This window comes from Sinohyriopsis cumingii, chromosome 15, assembly GCF_028554795.1.
Source record: "Sinohyriopsis cumingii isolate HCF-2022 chromosome 15, ASM2855479v2, whole genome shotgun sequence".
Lineage (NCBI taxonomy): Eukaryota > Metazoa > Mollusca > Bivalvia > Unionida > Unionidae > Sinohyriopsis > Sinohyriopsis cumingii.
In genome coordinates this window covers 102,244,888-102,265,073 of record NC_142975.1, presented here as the reverse complement: position 1 = coordinate 102,265,073, position 20,186 = coordinate 102,244,888, and the positions used below count along the sequence as shown (strand labels likewise).

Genomic DNA, 20,186 nt, shown 5'->3' with positions numbered 1-20,186 from the left:
AAGTACAAAGTCACAAGTTAAATTTATACAGTAAGTAATCTTGGCATGGACAACACAAGTACAAAGTCACAAGTTAAATTTATACAGTAAGTAATCTTGGCATGGACAACACAAGTACAAAGCCACAAGTTAAATTTATACAGTAAGTAATCTTGGCACGGACAACACAAGTACAAAGCCACAAGTTAAATTTATACAGTAAGTAATCTTGGCATGGACAACACAAGTACAAAGCCACAAGTTAAATTTATACAGTAAGTAATCTTGGCATGGACAACACAAGTACAAAGCCACAAGTTAAATTTATACATAAAGTAATCTTGGCATGGACAACACAAGTACAAAGTCACAAGTTAAATTTATACAGTAAGTAATCTTGGCATGGACAACACAAGTACAAAGTCACAAGTTAAATTTATACAGTAAGTAATCTTGGCATGGACAACACAAGTACAAAGCCACAAGTTAAATTTATACAGTAAGTAATCTTGGCATGGACAACACAAGTACAAAGCCACAAGTTAGATTTATACAGTAAGTAATCTTGGTATGGACAACACAAGTACAAAGCCACAAGTTAGATTTATACAGTAAGTAATCTTGGCATGGACAACACAAGTACAAAGCCACAAGTTAGATTTATACAGTAAGTAATCTTGGCATGGACAACACAAGTACAAAGCCACAAGTTAAATTTATACAGTAAGTAATCTTGGCATGGACAACACAAGTACAAAGCCACAAGTTAAATTTATACATAAAGTAATCTTGGCATGGACAACACAAGTACAAAGTCACAAGTTAAATTTATACAGTAAGTAATCTTGGCATGGACAACACAAGTACAAAGTCACAAGTTAAATTTATACAGTAAGTAATCTTGGCATGGACAACACAAGTACAAAGCCACAAGTTAAATTTATACAGTAAGTAATCTTGGCACGGACAACACAAGTACAAAGCCACAAGTTAAATTTATACAGTAAGTAATCTTGGCATGGACAACACAAGTACAAAGCCACAAGTTAAATTTATACATAAAGTAATCTTGGCATGGACAACACAAGTACAAAGTCACAAGTTAAATTTACACAGTAAGTAATCTTGGCATGGACAACACAAGTACAAAGTCACAAGTTAAATTTATACAGTAAGTAATCTTGGCATGGACAACACAAGTACAAAGCCACAAGTTAAATTTATACAGTAAGTAATCTTGGCACGGACAACACAAGTACAAAGCCACAAGTTAGATTTATACAGTAAGTAATCTTGGCATGGACAACACAAGTACAAAGCCACAAGTTAAATTTATACAGTAAGTAATCTTGGCATGGACAACACAAGTACAAAGCCACAAGTTAAATTTATACATAAAGTAATCTTGGCATGGACAACACAAGTACAAAGTCACAAGTTAAATGTATACAGTAAGTAATCTTGGCATGGACAACACAAGTACAAAGTCACAAGTTAAATTTATACAGTAAGTAATCTTGGCATGGACAACACAAGTACAAAGCCACAAGTTAAATTTATACAGTAAGTAATCTTGGCATGGACAACACAAGTACAAAGCCACAAGTTAGATTTATACAGTAAGTAATCTTGGCATGGACAACACAAGTACAAAGCCACAAGTTAAATTTATACAGTAAGTAATCTTGGCATGGACAACACAAGCACAAAATCACAAGTTAGATTTAAACAGTAACTAATCTTGGCATGGACAAACAAGTACAAAGCCACAAGTTAGATTTAAACAGTAAGTAATCTTGGCATGGACAACACAAGTACAAAGCCACAAGTTAAATTTATACAGTAAGTAATCTTGGCATGGACAACACAAGTACAAAGCCACAAGTTAAATGTATGTAGTAAACATGACTGGCATGCTTCAATGCACAATGGAAATAAAAGGCCATATAATTCTTGATGTATGTACCAGTACATATGAAGTTGACCAGACTGAAACTGCCATATAATTCTTGATGTATGTACCAGTACATATGAAGTTGACCAGACTGAAACTGCCATATAATTCTTGATGTATGTACCAGTACATATGAAGTTGACCAGATTGACACAGCCATATAATTCTTGATGTATGTACCAGTACATATGAAGTTGACCAGACTGAAACTGCCATATAATTCTTGATGTATGTACCAGTACATATGAAGCTGACCAGACTGACACAGCCATATAATTCTTGATGTATGTACCAGTACATATGAAGCCGACCAGACTGACACAGCCATATAATTCTTGATGTATGTACCAGTACATATGAAGTTGACCAGACTGAAACTGCCATATAATTCTTGATGTATGTACCAGTACATATGAAGTTGACCAGACTGAAACTGCCATATAATTCTTGATGTATGTACCAGTACATATGAAGCCGACCAGACTGACACAGCCATATAATTCTTGATGTATGTACCAGTACATATGAAGTTGACCAGACTGAAACTGCCATATAATTCTTGATGTATGTACCAGTACATATGAAGTTGACCAGACTGACACTGCCATATAATTCTTGATGTATGTACCAGTACATATGAAGCTGACCAGACTGACACAGCCATTTAATTCTTGATGTATGTACCAGTACATATGAAGTTGACCAGATTGACACAGCCATATAATTCTTGATGTATGTACCAGTACATATGAAGCTGACCAGACTGACACAGCCATATAATTCTTGATGTATGTACCAGTACATATGAAGCCGACCAGACTGACACAGCCATATAATTCTTGATGTATGTACCAGTACATATGAAGTTGACCAGACTGAAACTGCCATATAATTCTTGATGTATGTACCAGTACATATGAAGTTGACCAGACTGAAACTGACATATAATTCTTGATGTATGTACCAGTACATATGAAGCCGACCAGACTGACACAGCCATATAATTCTTGATGTATGTACCAGTACATATGAAGTTGACCAGACTGAAACTGCCATATAATTCTTGATGTATGTACCAGTACATATGAAGTTGACCAGACTGAAACTGCCATATAATTCTTGATGTATGTACCAGTACATATGAAGCTGACCAGACTGACACAGCCATTTAATTCTTGATGTATGTACCAGTACATATGAAGTTGACCAGATTGAAACAGCCATATAATTCTTGATGTATGTACCAGTACATATGAAGTTGACCAGACTGACACAGCCATATAATTCATGATGTATGTACCAGTACATATGAAGTTGCCAGATTGAAACAGCCATATAATTTTTGATGTATGTACCAGTACATATGAAGTTGACCAGACTGAAACTGCCATATAATTCTTGATGTATGTACCAGTACATATGAAGTTGACCAGATTGAAACAGCCATATAATTCTTGATGTATGTGCCAGTACATATGAAGTTGACCAGATTGACACAGCCATATAATTCATGATGTATGTACCAGTACATATGAAGTTGACCAGATTGACATTGCCATATAATTCTTCATGTATATACCAGTACATATGAAGTTGACCAGACTGACACTGCCATATAATTCATGATGTATGTACCAGTACATATGAAGTTGACCAGATTGACACAGCCATATAATTCATGATGTATGTACCAGTACATATGAAGTTGACCAGGCTGACACTGCCATATAATTCTTCATGTATATACCAGTACATATGAAGTTGACCAGATTGACACAGCCATATAATTCATGATGTATGTACCAGTGTCACAGAATTGCAACTGAGTGGGGTTTTGGACTAAACGAATAAGACAAACACAATGTGAGAAAATGGAAATTTATGAATGAATTAATAAAGATAAATATATGATCTAAAAATACAATGAATCTCTCATGCTAACAACATACGATTTACTCAAATCACTCTACACAACATTCATACATCAAAAATAAACCAAAAATATTAAATCAAAATGAAGTACAGATCCAAGAAACCGCATAGACTGCATATACACTTAAAACAGTATTTTACACAATAAGAGATTCACATAATCTCGAATATGAATTCTATTAAGATTCAAAATAATCTTAAGAACACAACTAAGATTTAAAATAATCTTAAGAACACAACTAAGATTCAAAATAATCTTATGAACATAATGAAGATTCAAAATAATCTTATGGATATAAAAAATGCAATGGAACAACAATTGATCCAAACGTATGCTTCTAGACCCTATGTACAGTTGCACGATTCCTTGGGTTGGTCCACACTCTTATAGACCGCTCGCACCCTTTATGAATCCACCATGAGTACAGTCAAACGTTACACGTGCAGACAGCATACAGCACTTTTTCTACTTTGCTACGTCTACGTCCGTGGCACAGACAAGGGAAACCTCATGTCCTGATTCTCCCAAATTGTCGTCGATGACTGCCATACAAACGACATTCAAGACCCCTTTTTCTACATTGTCGCTCTGTCTCTTGATTTACAATTTAAGCATGTTAGCATGGAATGTCTTTAAATTACCGTCTATGTCAATTTTATAGTCCATGTCATTCTTGACCTCTTTAACTTCGTGGGGACCTTTCCACTGCACTAGTAACTTATTTGTGCTAGTAGGAAGAAGCAATAAAACCTGATCTCCTATAAGAAATTTCCTATTTCGCGCTCTGCGGTTATAATACTTGGCATATCCGCGTCCCGATTTCATTAATTCATCGCGTGCTATCTGGCATGTACTTTCCAGTTTCTCTCGCAGACCTAACACGTACTGGTATGTAGTTTTTATTTCCTCGCTCGCAATGTCACCTGTCCATAGTTCGCGTAGTATCCGTATCAGGCCTCGAACTGTTCTTCCGTACAGCAATTTGAAGGGTGAAAACCCTAAACTTTCTTGCAGTACTTCATGGTACGTGAACAGAACCGCGTTCAAATAGCGGTCCCAGTCTTGCAGATGTTCCGCGCACATCTTTCGTAGCATACTTTTTAGGGTACCATTACATTTCTCTACCAGTCCAATGCACATTGGATGGGATAGTGTTTAGCTGTTTGATTCATAACAGTCTACTTATTTCACCCATGAGGTCGGAGGTGAATTGGGCACCACAATCCGTAAGGATTTCTTCTGACACCCCTACCCTACTGAAGATGTCAACCAATGCTTCAGCCACCCGTTCTGTTTCAATAGTTGGTAACGCTACAGCTTCGGGATATCTGGTTACGTAATCCACAAGAGTAAGAATATACCGGTTCTTCCTTTCGGTAACTGGTTGTATTGGGCCTACAATATCCACCGCCACTCTTTTAAACGGTGTATCTATTAATGGCATCTGTCCCAAGGGCACCCTTGTAACCCTTCCCTTGCATACGGTTTTCTGGCATATGTCACAAGACCTACAGAACCGTGTGACATCGCCATTAACACCAGGCCAGTAGAATTCAGTGATTACTCCACTGGTGGTTTTAGCCTTACCTAGGTGTCCTGCCATGCTAGACTCATGGGCCACCCTAGGTACTTGAGATCTGTATCTCTGGGGTACGACCACTTGCCAATACCTCTTACCCTCCGGAGCGATAAACTCTCTATGAATTCGCCCATTCCTATGAACGAATCTCAAGCTGCCCCCACCCTTGCAGTGTCTAATTGAGCCGGACATGATTTTCTCAATAACAGTTTTGATGGATTCGTCATGTTCTTGTTCTTGTTTAAATTCGTCACGCGAAATTCCGCAGATCGACTCAGGGCCTATTAATTTCTGAAACGTGTTTTTCTCTCGCCTGGTTTGCGCTCGCGTTTCGCTGCCTGGGCCAAAGGTATTATGAAATCTGCCATGGATGGAAGACGGGAACCTTCAACATTACTGATTGTCAGATCGTAAATAGGGTTTTCCATACAAAGGGCATCTACAGTTCCGGTTACGAAAGGTGTTTCTACCATGATTCTTGCTACAGGAATGCTACCGATCGGTTGATTAAGTAGCATATATGGGGACTTCCACCCAAGCATTTGGTTATCCTGCTCGAGACTACGTTTGATCATGACAGCCGTGCAACCAGTGTCACGTAATGCTACGACTTCTCGACCGTTCAAGAAACCTCTTGCCGTTGGTACTCGTGCTTTGGGAAAAAGACACGTGCCAAGTGTATGAATACCTGGTTCTACCTGCATCATCTTATCAGATATTCTTTTACTCTGTATAGCCATGGCTACCTTGTGCATAAATCCCTTTCTTTTAGGACATTTAGCTTGAATATGACCCCATTCCTTACACAAGAAACATTGTATACCCTGATGACCTGTATCCCTAACTGACCTACTTGCCTCAGCTGATTTCACAAGCTGCCTAGGCATCGGTCTCGTAGACTGGTTTCCAGACTTAAAATCTTTTGAAACCACATTCTGGGTTCCCCCATGAGCCTCGGCATAGAAATCGGCTTGTTTAGCCATATCCTGTATGTTTGAATAGACTTTCTCTTTCAGAAACTGACTTAGTTCCTGCCCAACTGTGTTCATCAATTGATCTCTAAGCAAGAAATCAGTCAACTCTTCAAATGTCTTCACCGCTTTGCCGCATTCAATCAACCGCTGAAAATAGTTCCCTATTCTAACGATGAACTGATCAAAGGTTTCTCCCTTCTCGGGCTTGCTATACCTGAACTTTTTTGAAAACCCTGTTCAGTCAGCTTGTACCTTTTTAGAAGTGCTTCCTTCAGGACATCGTCTCTAGGAAATCACGAGTACACATCCAGCGCTTTACCTTTTAATAAAGCAATGAGATGCAGAGCCCAGTCATTTCGACTCCACTTCTGGTTCTAGGCATACCACTCAAACCAATGAAGATAACTATCCATGTTATCTTTTTCATCATCAAAGGGGGTAGTTTGGGACCCTTTAATTTACTAGAGGCAGAATCGTGTTCTCCTTTTCTAGCTGTTGCTAACTCTACCTTATGTTCATGATCTCGTTGCCTTAATCTTTCTTCTACCTCCAAAGCTTCTAACCGTGCTTGTTTTTCTAACTCTATCTTCTCCCCCTCAGCTCCCCTTTCCCATTCTATCCTTTCCCTTTCGGCCTGTTTTTCTAACTATATTTTTTCCTTCTCTAATTCTGCCCACCTTTCCTCTGTTTCCCTTTTTTCCCTTTCGAATTGTTTGGTCATTTCCATCTCCTTTACCCTTTCATCCCTCTCCCGGGCTTGTTCTTCCTTTTCTAATTCCCTCACCTTTACCATTTCATCCCTCTCCCAGGCTTGTTCTTCCTTAATAGATTCCCTTAAACTTTCTCCCTCATACCCAAGTTTTTTGCCTAAGGCGACCAAGTCCTTAAGTGATGACATGATTAATAGTAACAAAAATTTAATTTAACAAAAGAAACTATTCCTAATGAAGGCAACCAAAACAAAAATGAATAAATATTTATACTAGACCCACAGACCCAGAACTACTAAACAAAATAAACACCTACTTGATGCTTATCTAGTCAAGAAGGTCACACTCGAATATAAACAATATGTGTAGACTTTCACAAACAAGATGATGATGATTCACTTAATCCAAAGATCCCACTTCTGACACCATTGTTGCAGAATTGCAACCGAGTGGGTTTTTGGACTAAATGAATAAGACAAACACAATATGAGAAAGATGGAAATTTATGAATGAATTAATAAAGATAAATATACGATCTAAAAATACAATGATCTCTCATGCTAACAACATACGATTTACTCAAATCACTCTAAACAACATTCATACATCGAAAATAAACCAAAAATGTTAAATCAAAATGAAGTACAGATCCAAGAACCCTCATGGACTGCACATATGCTTCAAACAGTATTTTACACAATAAGAGATTCACATAATCTCGAATATGAATTATATCAAGATTCAAAATAATCTTAAGAACACAACTAAGATTCAAAATAATCTTATGAACACAACTAAGATTCAAAATAATCTTATGAACACAACTAAGATTCAAAATAATCTTATGAACATAATGAAGATTCAAAATAATCCTATAGATATAAAAATTGCAATGGAACAACAATTGATCCAAACGTATGCATCATGGCCCCCTGTACAGTCACACGATTCCTTGGGTTGGTCCACACTCTTATTGACCGCTCGCATCCTTTATGAATCCATCACGAGTACAGTCATACATTACACATACAGACAGCAAACAGCAATTTTTCTAATTTGGACAGCTTCAGACCACTCTAGTCATATTCACAGTCACATTGACAATCACACTTCATAGACACAATCACAGCGACAGTCACAATCAGCTTCAAACACAGTCAGCTACAAACACAAGCTACAACCACAGTCAGCCACCATCACAGTCAGAATCAGCTACAAACACAGTCAGCTACAATAAAACCAAATTGGTCATAATAATGATTTCTGTATAATCTTGATATATGATAATACTTTAACCTCTGACAGTTACTGGTAATTCAATACTTTAAATCTGCATTGTAATAAATACATTATTACGTGATAAGACATTACAAACCGAATAAGCTTCGCATATCAAATGAAAATGTAAATTTAACACTTACGCCTATGGCTGGAGAACAATGGAGAGTGTATACTCCTTGACGTGATCCAAAAACAACCAGTGTGGTTTTAGAAATTGGTCTTACTTAAATCCATAGGAGAGTGAGTACAAGTCAGGGTAGAAAACCCATGCATATCATGTTAGTCATGTTAGCTCATCACAAGTAATCTCTGTGGCTAGATAAATGTTAATACAGTCGCTTACATGGAAAAACACATTCACCCTAGATAACGTTGTACACATGTATGAGAAATAGTCAAATAGTTTTAAGACAAAACCAAGTTATTTCTTTACCTAATTCTGTGACAACCAGTACATATGAAGTTGACTAGATTGACACTGCCATATAATTCTTGATGTATGTACCAGAACATGTGAAGTTGACCAGATTGACATTGTGCAGGAGTTGGTCACATGACTTGCACAAAAGCCACTTGAAACTAACACTGCAAATAGTCCTAACTTACACTATTGTAGTAGGCTCAGTATTAGTCAACTAACTTGATACTGATTGCACAGCATCAAGAAGAATGATATCAGTAATCTGTCAGTCTGATTTCAGCAAGTCAGTCTAAAATATAATCTGTAAAATTCATCACCATTTGATTCAGTTTTATTTACCAGAAAAACAGAGATGAAATCTGATAAGATTAAAAGTTCATACATTGTTTTCAAGACTTCTGATCCTTTTTGAACAGATCAAGACAGATTTATGATGTGGCTCTAGGAATATTTCAAATGATGGATGCATAATGTCACAATAGGAATATTTCAAATGATGTATGCATGATGTCACAATAGGAATATTTCAAATGACTATGCATGATGTCACAATAGGAATATTTCAAATGATGTATGCATGATGTCACAATAGGAATATTTCAAATGATGCATGCATGATGTCACAATAGGATTATTTCAAATGATGCATGCATGATGTCACAATAGGATTATTTCAAATGATGCATGCATGATGTCACAATAGGAATATTTCAAATGATGCATGCATGATGTCACAATAGGAATATTTCAAATGATGCATGCATGATGTCACAATAGGAATATTTCAAATGATGCATGCACGATGTCACAATAGGAATATTTCAAATGATGGATGCATTATGTCACAATAGGAATATTTCAAATGATGCATGCATGATGTCACAATAGGAATATTTCAAATGATGTCACAATAGAAATATTTCAAATGATGTATGCATTACGTCACAATAGGAATATTTCAAATGATGCATGCATTATGTCAAAACAGGAATATTTCAAATGATGCATGCATGATGTCATAATAGGAATATTTCAAATGATGTATGCATGATGTCACAATAGGAAAATTTCAAATGATGCATGCATTATGTCACAGTAGGAACATTTAAAATTATGCATGCATTATGTCACAACAGGAATATTTCAAATGATGCATGCATGATGTCACAATAGGAATATTTCAAATGATGTATGCATGATGTCACAATAGAAATATTTCAAATGATGTATGCATGGTGTCACAATAGGAATATTTCAAATGATGTATGTTTGATGTCACAATAGGAATATTTCAAATGATCTATGCATGATGTCTCAATAGGAATATTTCAAATGATGGATACATTATGTCACAGTAGGAATATTTAAAATGATTCATGCATTATGTCACAACAGGAATATTTCAAATGATGTATGCATGATGTCACAATAGGAATATTTCAAATGATGCATGCATTATGTCACAGTAGGAATATTTAAAATGATGCATGCATTATGTCACAACAGGAATATTTCAAATGATGTATGCATGATGTCACAATAGGAATATTTCAGATGATGTATGCATGATGTCACAATAGGAATCTTTCAAATGATGTATGCATGATGTCACAATAGGAATATTTCAAATGATGTATGCATGATGTCACAATAGAAACATTTCAAATGATGTATGCATGATGTCACAATAGGAATATTTCAAATAATGTATGCATGATGTCACAATAGGAATATTTCAAATGATGCATGCATGATGTCTCAATAGGAATATTTCAAATGATGGATACATTATGTCACAGTAGGAATATTTCAAAAGATGCATGCATTATGTCACAACAAGAATATTTCAAATGATGCATGCATGATGTCACAATAGGAATATTTCAAATGATGCATGCATTATGTCACAACAGGAATATTTCAAATGATGTATGCATGATGTCGCAATAGGAATATTTCAAATGATGTATGCATGATGTCACAATAGGAATATATCAAATCATGTATGCATGATGTCACACTAGGAATATTTCAAATGATTTATGCATGATGTCACAATAGGAATATTTCAAATGATGTATGCATGATGTCACAATAGGAATATTTCAAATGATGCATGCATGATGTCACAATAGGACTATTTCAATTGATTATGCATGATGTTACAATAGGAATATTTCAAATGATGCATGCATTATGTCACAATAGGAATATTTCAAATGATGCATGCATTATGTCACAATAGGAATATTTCGAATGATGTATGCATTATGTCACAATAGGAATATTTAAAATCATGTATGCATCATGTCACAATAGGAATATTTCAAATGATGTATGCACTATGTCACAATAGGAATATTTCAAATGATGTATGCATTATGTAACAATAGGAATATTTCGAATGATGTATGCATGGTGTCACAATAGGAATATTTCAAATGATTTATTCATAATGTCACAATAGGAATTTTCAAATGATGCATGCATGATGTCACAATAGGAATAATTAAAATGATGTATGCATTATGTCACAATAGGAATTTTCAAAAGATGTATGCATGATGTCACCTAAAATGATATTGTATGACAGTTGTGTATATCATATATCTTATACCAGGAAGAGATGACAGACAAAATATTAGTGTTTATGCCAAGAAGAGACGATAAGAGATGAGCGAAAATGTTTAAACGCAAGTGCTAGGTGTGACAAGTCTTTTGGCATGATCTACGTGCATTTTAAATAAATATTTGATACTTGCAGATGAGCTTCAGTAGCTGCCAGGAATATCCACAAGTTTCAAAACTGAACACTGACAAATATGGAAATTATTTGAAGAAGATAGAACGTGTGGTATTTGTTGCAAAAAAGTACATGAAAAAAATAAGTCTGTCTACAGGAGGACTGATTGCAATTAATATCACAAAAAAATCTGTCTACAGCAAGACTGACTGCAATTGATATCACAAAAATAAGTCTGTCTACAGCAAGACTGACTGCAATTGATATCACAAAAATAAGTCTGTCTACAGCAAGACTGACAGCAATTGATATCACAAAAATAAGTATGTCTACAGCAAGACTGACTGCAATTGATATCACAAAAATAAGTCTGTCTACAGCAAGACTGACTGCAATTGATATCACAAAAATAAGTCTGTCTACAGCAAGACTGACTGCAACTGAAATCACAAAATTAAGTCTGTCTACAGCAGGACTTACCGTAATTCATATCACAAAAATAAATCTGTCTACAACAAGACAGACTGCAACAGATATCACAAAAATAAGTCTGCCTACAGCAAGACTGACTGCAAGTGATATTACAAAAATAAGTCTGTCTACAGCAAGACAGACTGCAACAAATATCACAAAAATAAGTCTGTCTACAGCAAGACTGAGATTACCATGTACCATGCATGCATGCTAAGCACTCTCATGTATGCCAGTGAAACCTGGACTCTGTACACCTCACAATAGAAAAGACTGAGCGCCTTTCACATGCGATGCCTCTGATGCATACTTGGGATCACCTGGAGCGATCGAGTAACAAACAATGAGGTGCTCGAGCATGCCAAGATTCCCAGCATGATCACACTCCTCCGCCAACACCGCATCAGATGGCTGGGCCATGTACGTCGGATGGATGATGGACGGATCCCAAAAGATATTCTTTATTCGGAACTCACCTCTGACAAAAGGTCGATCGGATGGCCACATCTCCACTTCAAGGATGTCTGTAAGAAAGACATGAAAGCCCTTGATATTGATGTCAACACCTGGGAAGAGCTCGCTCTAGACAGATCAAGCTGGCAACATGCTCTGATCACTGGTCTGAAAGCCGGAGAGGACAAGCAATGCTTGCTAGCTGATGAAAGACAATCGCAGAGGAAGAAGAAGCAGCTTCAACCAACACCTGACACAACCTTTAAGTGCGGCAAGTGCAGCAGGGACTGCCACTCCCGCATTGGACTACTTAGCCACAGCAGACACAGCACAACCACCAACTGGGATATCTCTCATGGGCGCAGTTCCATCATCTCTCGAGACTAACGGATGCCAACACATACATACACACATACAGCAAGGACTGAGTGCAAATGATATCACAAAGACTACTCAACATAAAACATTAAATCATTGTGGAAATAAAAAGCTAATGTTCCTGACATTTCAAGAATGTGTTGAATGTCACAGAGATCAGTGAGTTTTACGTGTCAAGGGCAAAACTAAATTCAAACAACACTGACAAAAATGAAAAGAACATTTGCAAAGGAAAGAAAAAAATGTGAATTTAAATTTAACTTAGAATATGTATGAGGAAAATTGGTCTATTCAATCAAAAGGAATATTACTGTTCATCGCTTCTATTTCTTACACAAAATTTCTGTAGTCGCCAACCATAAAGAATATATATATATATATATATATATATATATATATATATATATATATATATATATATATATATATATATATATATATATAAGAGATAACATTTTTAAACAGGAGACTAGATGTTTCATAACATTTTAACTGAGAAGAGTTATATCTTTAATTCATCATATTTTTATTCTCAAAACTGCTTAATACTTTTCCTTTCCATGTCATTAACATTGGACATATATATACAGTAAACAATTTAATAAATTAAATATATTTGTATGATTACTGACATTACTCATATGTAGTGGTAATACCAATTTCAAACAGCAAATATTTATATCAATACATCCGATCATGAACAATTAAGATACAAAGTTATGAAATTGTCAACATGTATATAGATGTACTGGCCAGCGAATCATACAAAACACTTTTACGTGACAACATCGTTGTTCAATATTACCTAATGACTAGTGAATTCATATTTATTTATTTTGATGGAAACATATTGTCAATATTCAACACAATCTGTTGAAACATCCGACCAAACATGTACTTATTTACTGTGGTTTACTATCGGCGGTACATTGATTTAATAATCATTTACATGTAGTTATTTACTGTGGGCAGTACATTCATTTAATAATCATTGACATGTAGTTATTTACTGTGGGCAGTACATTTATTTAATAATCATTTACATGTAGTTATTTACTGTGGACAGTACATTTATTTAAGTAATCATTGACATGTAGTTATTTACTGTGAGCAGTACATTTATTTAAGTAATCACTGACATGTAGTTATTTACTGTGGGCAGTACATTTATTTAAGTAATCACTGACATGTAGTTATTTACTGTGGGCTGTACATTTATTTAATAATCATTGACATGATTCTCTTCATTGTATTATTTGCAACTTGTGTCTAATCTGACATTATTTTCTTTTTTTCTGACAACAATTGTCAACCATTTTCAAAACAGCCTTATTCAAAATAAACATGAGATTCTTACTTCAAAACTGTACATAATTAGTAAACATACATGTATAAAATGATATCTATGGGATATTGCTAAATTATTTAGCCTAAACAGTACAAAACAAAATTATTTGTTTTCATCCTTTAATTGCACTGAACCAGCAGCTCGTGATTCTAAAGTAATATAGTTTTTGTTAATGAGGAGAGATCATTATCTGACACCTTTGTAATTTACCAATTATAAGCAACATGTGATCATTAAGCTTTCTTTAAACGATGGTCATTTTTATCTAGGTTGAGTTTGTCAGGTGATAAAAATGTTATACAAAGGAGATAATTTTCTCTGGCAGAACACACAAATCAAATGTTAAACCAACTAAACATTTTAACAAAGGAATGTTATAACAAAACTTTTGAAACAAACATTCATTAGGAATTTGGACAGGTAAATTAGAGCCCACTATTCAAAGGACTATTCCATTTAAACATACATGGTACTCAGGGGAAGGCACTTTTAAAAAATATATATCATGGTACCTTGACTACTTAAATTATTCTAAAGATTACAATGTAATGTCTACAAAATCACCAGGTAGTTTGATGCACACTGCCATTTCATTTTAAGGACAAGATGAGGTCACTACCATTATAAGACATTTGGTTGCTGGGTCTTACCAGAAAATAACCTGAAACTAAAAACAACTGCAGTATTTTACAGTCAGTCAAAAATCACTCCTGATAGACATTTCCATGATAAATGACCTTAGTAAAGTTTGAAAATTAGTCACTATTGCCCCATGCTAAAACTGATAAAAATTCAAAACTGGCATGTTGCTTTGTGAGACTGATAAAACTGATACAAATTCAAAATTGGCATGCTGCTTTGTGAGACAAAGTTTAAAGCAGCACTTAATCATGGATTCTTGGCACACAATACACAATGGATACTTGGCACACAATACACAATAGATACTTGGAACACAATACACAATGGATGCTTGGCACACAATACACAATACATACTTGGCACACAATACACAATGGATGCTTGGCACACAATACACAATGGATGCTTGGCACACAATACACAATGGATGCTTGGCACACAATACACAATGGATGCTTGGCTCACAATACACAATGGATGCTTGGCACACAATGCATAATGGATACTTGGCACACAATACACAATGGATTCTTGGCACACAATGCACAATGGATGCTTGGCACACAATGCACAATGGATACTTGGCACACAATACACAATGGATGCTTGGCACACAATACACAGTGGATGCTTGGCACACAATACACAATGGATGCTTGGCACACAATACACAATGGATGCTTGCACACAATACACAATGGATGCTTGGCACAAAATACACAAGGGATGCTTGGCACACAATACACAATGGATACTTGGCACACAATACACAATGGATGCTTGGCACACAATACACAATGGATGCTTGGCACACAATACATAATGGATACTTGGCAAACAATACACAATGGATACTTGGCACACAATGTACAATGGATACTTGGCACACAATACACAATGGATACTTGGCACACAATACACAATGGATACTTGGCACACAATACACAATGGATGCAGATGAACAAGAACCATGTTAACTGAGATCAATCAGGTAAAAAGTAAAAATCTTTTACACTGTATTAAATCTAATTAACTTTAACCTTAATGAAGGGTGTGGACATATGCATAGACCAATTTATGGACAGACACACAAACAGTGACTGCTATGTGCAGCATGATGCAATGAAGGTTAGAGAATTCACATTTTTCCTGGTGATTGTACAATATTCCATACATAAATAAGTAGATTACCTTCAGGAATGAATACTGTAATCACTACTGAATAAGGACTTCTTCCTATATCATTCCAGGAGTACATCCTGTACTCATAATTTCCTGGGGGAGGCTGGGTAATGTTAACAAAATAACTTCCATTAGTTGTCTCTGATTCCTTTAGGTCTGTAACACTTGAGTTCTTCCAAGACGAGTCTAAACTGACCATGGACTTGTATTCTATTACAAATGTCTGGACACGACCACCATTAGATCCAGACTTAAAGTGAAATTCAAGCTGGTTTGCTAGAAATCTCCTTAAGTTAAAGATGTCAACCATTTGGGGAGGACCTGGAAAAAGAGGAAAATTTAATTTAATTCAAAATTCACTTCAAACTGAATATCTAAACTGTATAGGAATCAACTCTATCTGCAACGAACATGTTCCTGTCTGTCAACATTGGCATATAACAGTTTTGGATTCTGTCTCAATCCCAGTTTATATTATTTCATATGTAACTTAATCCAAACAACAGGGACTATGTAATTAAAATGTGTCTTAAGTTGTGACTTAGTTAATAACATCAATAAATGATGACAGAGACTGGTCACAATTTAACTCTTTTTAGGTTACACCAATATCAAGCTGCATATATAATTGGGTTGAAATACAATATTAATTAATATATGTTTTCTTGTACAAGTCAAATTCAACTGCAAGCCATCATAGACCATCATATGCAATTACAATATATGCCATAATGTGCTGTACTACAATCCAATTTGTGTCAGGTCAGAATGGATGGAAGGAAGATCGGAAGGATGAATGGATACATAGACAGGAAAGCATGAATGGATATACTGTGAGGGGAGCTATGATTCACAAGAGTCTAGTAGTGCATGACTTAGGAATCTAACAAGGGGACAGTCAAGCAAAGATAAAAATGTGTCTGTAACTTACAGTAGAATTTATTATGAAATAATTCCATCAGACAAGTAATGCTTCCAGAAGTAAGAACTGAATTTAGTATGGAATAATTCCATCAGACAAGTAATGCTTCCACACAACAGAAAGAACTGAATTTAGCATGGAACAATCCCATCAGACAAGGAATGCTTCTAGAAAGTAAGAACTAAATTTAGTATGGAACAATCCCATCAAACAAATAATGCTTCCATAGAGAAAGAACTGAATTTAGTATGGAATAGTTCCATCAGACCTGTAATGCTTCCATACAGAAAGAGCTGAATTTAGTAAGGAATAATTCCATCAGACATGTAATGCTTCCATACAGAAAGAACTGAATTTAGTATGGAATAATTCCATCAGACAAGCAATAATTCCATAGAGAAAGAACTGAATTTAGTATGGAATAATTCCATCAGACATGTAATGCTTCCACAAAGTAAGAATTTAATTTATTTATCAGAGAATACTCTAGTGAGCATCAATCTTCCGATCACAGATCACCAGAAGAGGCAAAGCAATATACTGGTAAATTTATGAAAAAACGTTTTCAATGGAGAAAGACAAGATCCAACTGGCTTTTGGTCATGAAAGCAGATCTGAATGTCATGTTCTGCACCCTACACTTTCTTATATTTTCACAGTCAAATTTAAATATTTCAGATATATAGGAATTCTGTTCACAATTTCAGATGAACTAGCAATATTCAATTATAAATTTGGATTCAAGATGGTAACCAGCTGAGACAATTAGACTGAAAATCACCTCCTTAGTATGTGTGGATCAAACTCAGTGTTGAAGATGACTGAAAGCTATAAAATGTCCAAGTGTGATAAATATCAGAATAAAACGTATGATCTCCAGGTGTTAAAACTCTCAAACAATCTGATGCATGATTACCTCATTAGTTATTACTTAAGTCGTTGGAAATGTTGATGATATAACCAAATATTCCAAGTTTGATCAAAACTGGATGAAAATAAGTCCTTCATAAACAATTGCTGATGGATGGACAATGGATAACATGAACATACTATGGACAGTGCATAACATTAACAGACAATGGACAATGGATAGCATGAATACAATGGACATTTGATACATAAAAAAACAATGGACAATCAGTGCAGAGATCAAAACTAAAAGCTCACTTTGCCTTACAAATGAAAATGGACAATGGGTGCAGATTAAACCTTAGCTCACTTGGCCTTAAAATAAAATAATTTAAATAATAAACTATTAATAGAGCAATATGACTTGTGGTTATAAATTAATATGTCTTGGACATGTGCATTTGCTCTATTTTATGTCAGTGATGTGTTTCTGACATTATGATGTGTTCTAAAATGTATTTAAAAGTATAATAATAATAATAATAATAATGTGAACTCAGTACAATGCATAATCTTTAGATGCCCTAAGTGTTGTACACTATTAGATGACACAATAGCATACACAATGACAAGATTACAAAACATACAATTGAAATTACCAAACAAAAACAAGCTGACAATAATTAAAGAAGTGAACATTATAAAGTCTTTAATTCTGGTCTTGTAGTCGAAAAAGTCGAGTTTTAAGAGCACTTTTGAATAAGACCATAGTGCCCTTGTGTTTAAGATGTAAGGGCGATTCATTCCACTTAGGCTGATCCTGGTAAGAAAAAGAATGTTGTCCATATGATTGTGTTTTAACAGTGGGAATAATGAGAATATGATTGCATTTTAACAGTGGGAACAATGAGAATGTGTTTTAACAGTGGGAACAATGAGAATGTGTTTTAACAGTGGGAACAATGAGAATGTGTTTTAACAGTGAGAACAATGAGAATATGATTGTGTTTCAACAGTAGGAACAATGAGAATATGACTGTGTTTTAAGAGTGGGAACAATGAGAATATGATTGTGTTTTAATAGTGGGAACAATGAGAATATGATTGTGTTTCAATAGTGGGAACTATGAGAATATGACTGTGTTTTAATAGTGGGAACAATAAAAATATGATTGTGTTTTAATAGTGGGAACAATAAATATATGATTGTGTTTTAACAGTGGGAACAATGAGAATATGATTGTGCTTTAATAGTGGGAACAATGAGAATATGATTGTGTTTTAACAGTGGGAACAATGAAAATATGATTGTGTTTTAACAGTGAGAACAATGAAAATATGATTGTGTTTCAACAGTGGGAACTATGAGAATATGACTGTGTTTTAATAGTGGGAACAATGAGAATATGGTTGTGCTTTAATAGCGGGAACAATAAAAATATGATTGTGTTTTAACAGTGGGAACAATGAGAATATGATTGTGCTTTAATAGTGGGAACAATGAGAATATGATTGTGTTTTAACAGTGGGAACAATGAAAATATGATTGTGTTTTAACAGTGAGAACAATGAAAATATGATTGTGTTTCAACAGTGGGAACTATGAGAATATGACTGTGTTTTAATAGTGGGAACAATGAGAATATGATTGTGCTTTAATAGTGGGAACAATGAAAATATGAATGTGTTTTAATAGTGGGAACAATGAAAATAGGATTGTGTTTCAACAGTGGGAACAATGAAAATATGATTGTGTTTCAACATTGGGAACTATGAGAATATGACTGTGTTTTAATAGTGGGAACAATGAGGATATGATTGTGTTTTAACAGTGAGAACAATGAAAATATGATTGTGTTTCAACAGTGGGAACTATGAGAATATGACTGTGTTTTAATAGTGGGAACAATGAGAATATGGTTGTGCTTTAATAGTGGGAACAATGAAAATATGATTGTGTTTTAATAGTGGGAACAATGAAAATATGATTGTGTTTTAACAGTGGGAACAATGAAAATATGATTGTGTTTCAACATTGGGAACTATGAGAATATGACTGTGTTTTAATAGTGGGAACAATGAGGATATGATTGTGTTTTAACAGTGAAAACAAATGAGAATTTGATTGTGTTTTAATAGTGGGAACAATGAGAATATGATTGTGTTTTAACAGTGAGAACAAATGAGAATTTGATTGTGTTTCAACAGTGAGAACAATGAGAATATGTGTTTTAACAGTGGGAGCAATGAGAATATAATATGATTATGTTTTAACAGTGAGAACAAATGAGAATATGATTGTGTTTCAACAGTGGGAACAATGAAAATATGTGTTTTAACAGTGGGAACAATGAGAATATGATTGTT

At 35.0% G+C, this 20,186-nt stretch overlaps 1 protein-coding gene across 4 annotated transcripts in view; it reads right to left on the bottom strand.

The window, feature by feature from the left end:
- LOC149782393 (neuroglian-like) overlaps window positions 1–20,186 on the bottom strand; it is a 73,343-nt gene that overhangs the window by 20,735 nt on the left and 32,422 nt on the right. For 2 of the 4 annotated variants that reach the window (XR_016414364.1, XM_089933780.1), the window contains exon 6: window positions 16,058–16,369. The exons of 1 other annotated variant lie outside the window; for it this stretch is intronic. Coding sequence is in view for 2 of the 3 variants with exons in the window: in XM_089933780.1 (XP_089789906.1) it covers window positions 16,058–16,369 (312 nt within the window). In the remaining variant the exon portion in view is untranslated. Of the gene's footprint in view, window positions 1–12,207; window positions 12,570–16,057; window positions 16,370–20,186 lie in introns of those variants that run through there. One more of the 4 variants, XM_089933781.1, reaches the window with a different exon arrangement.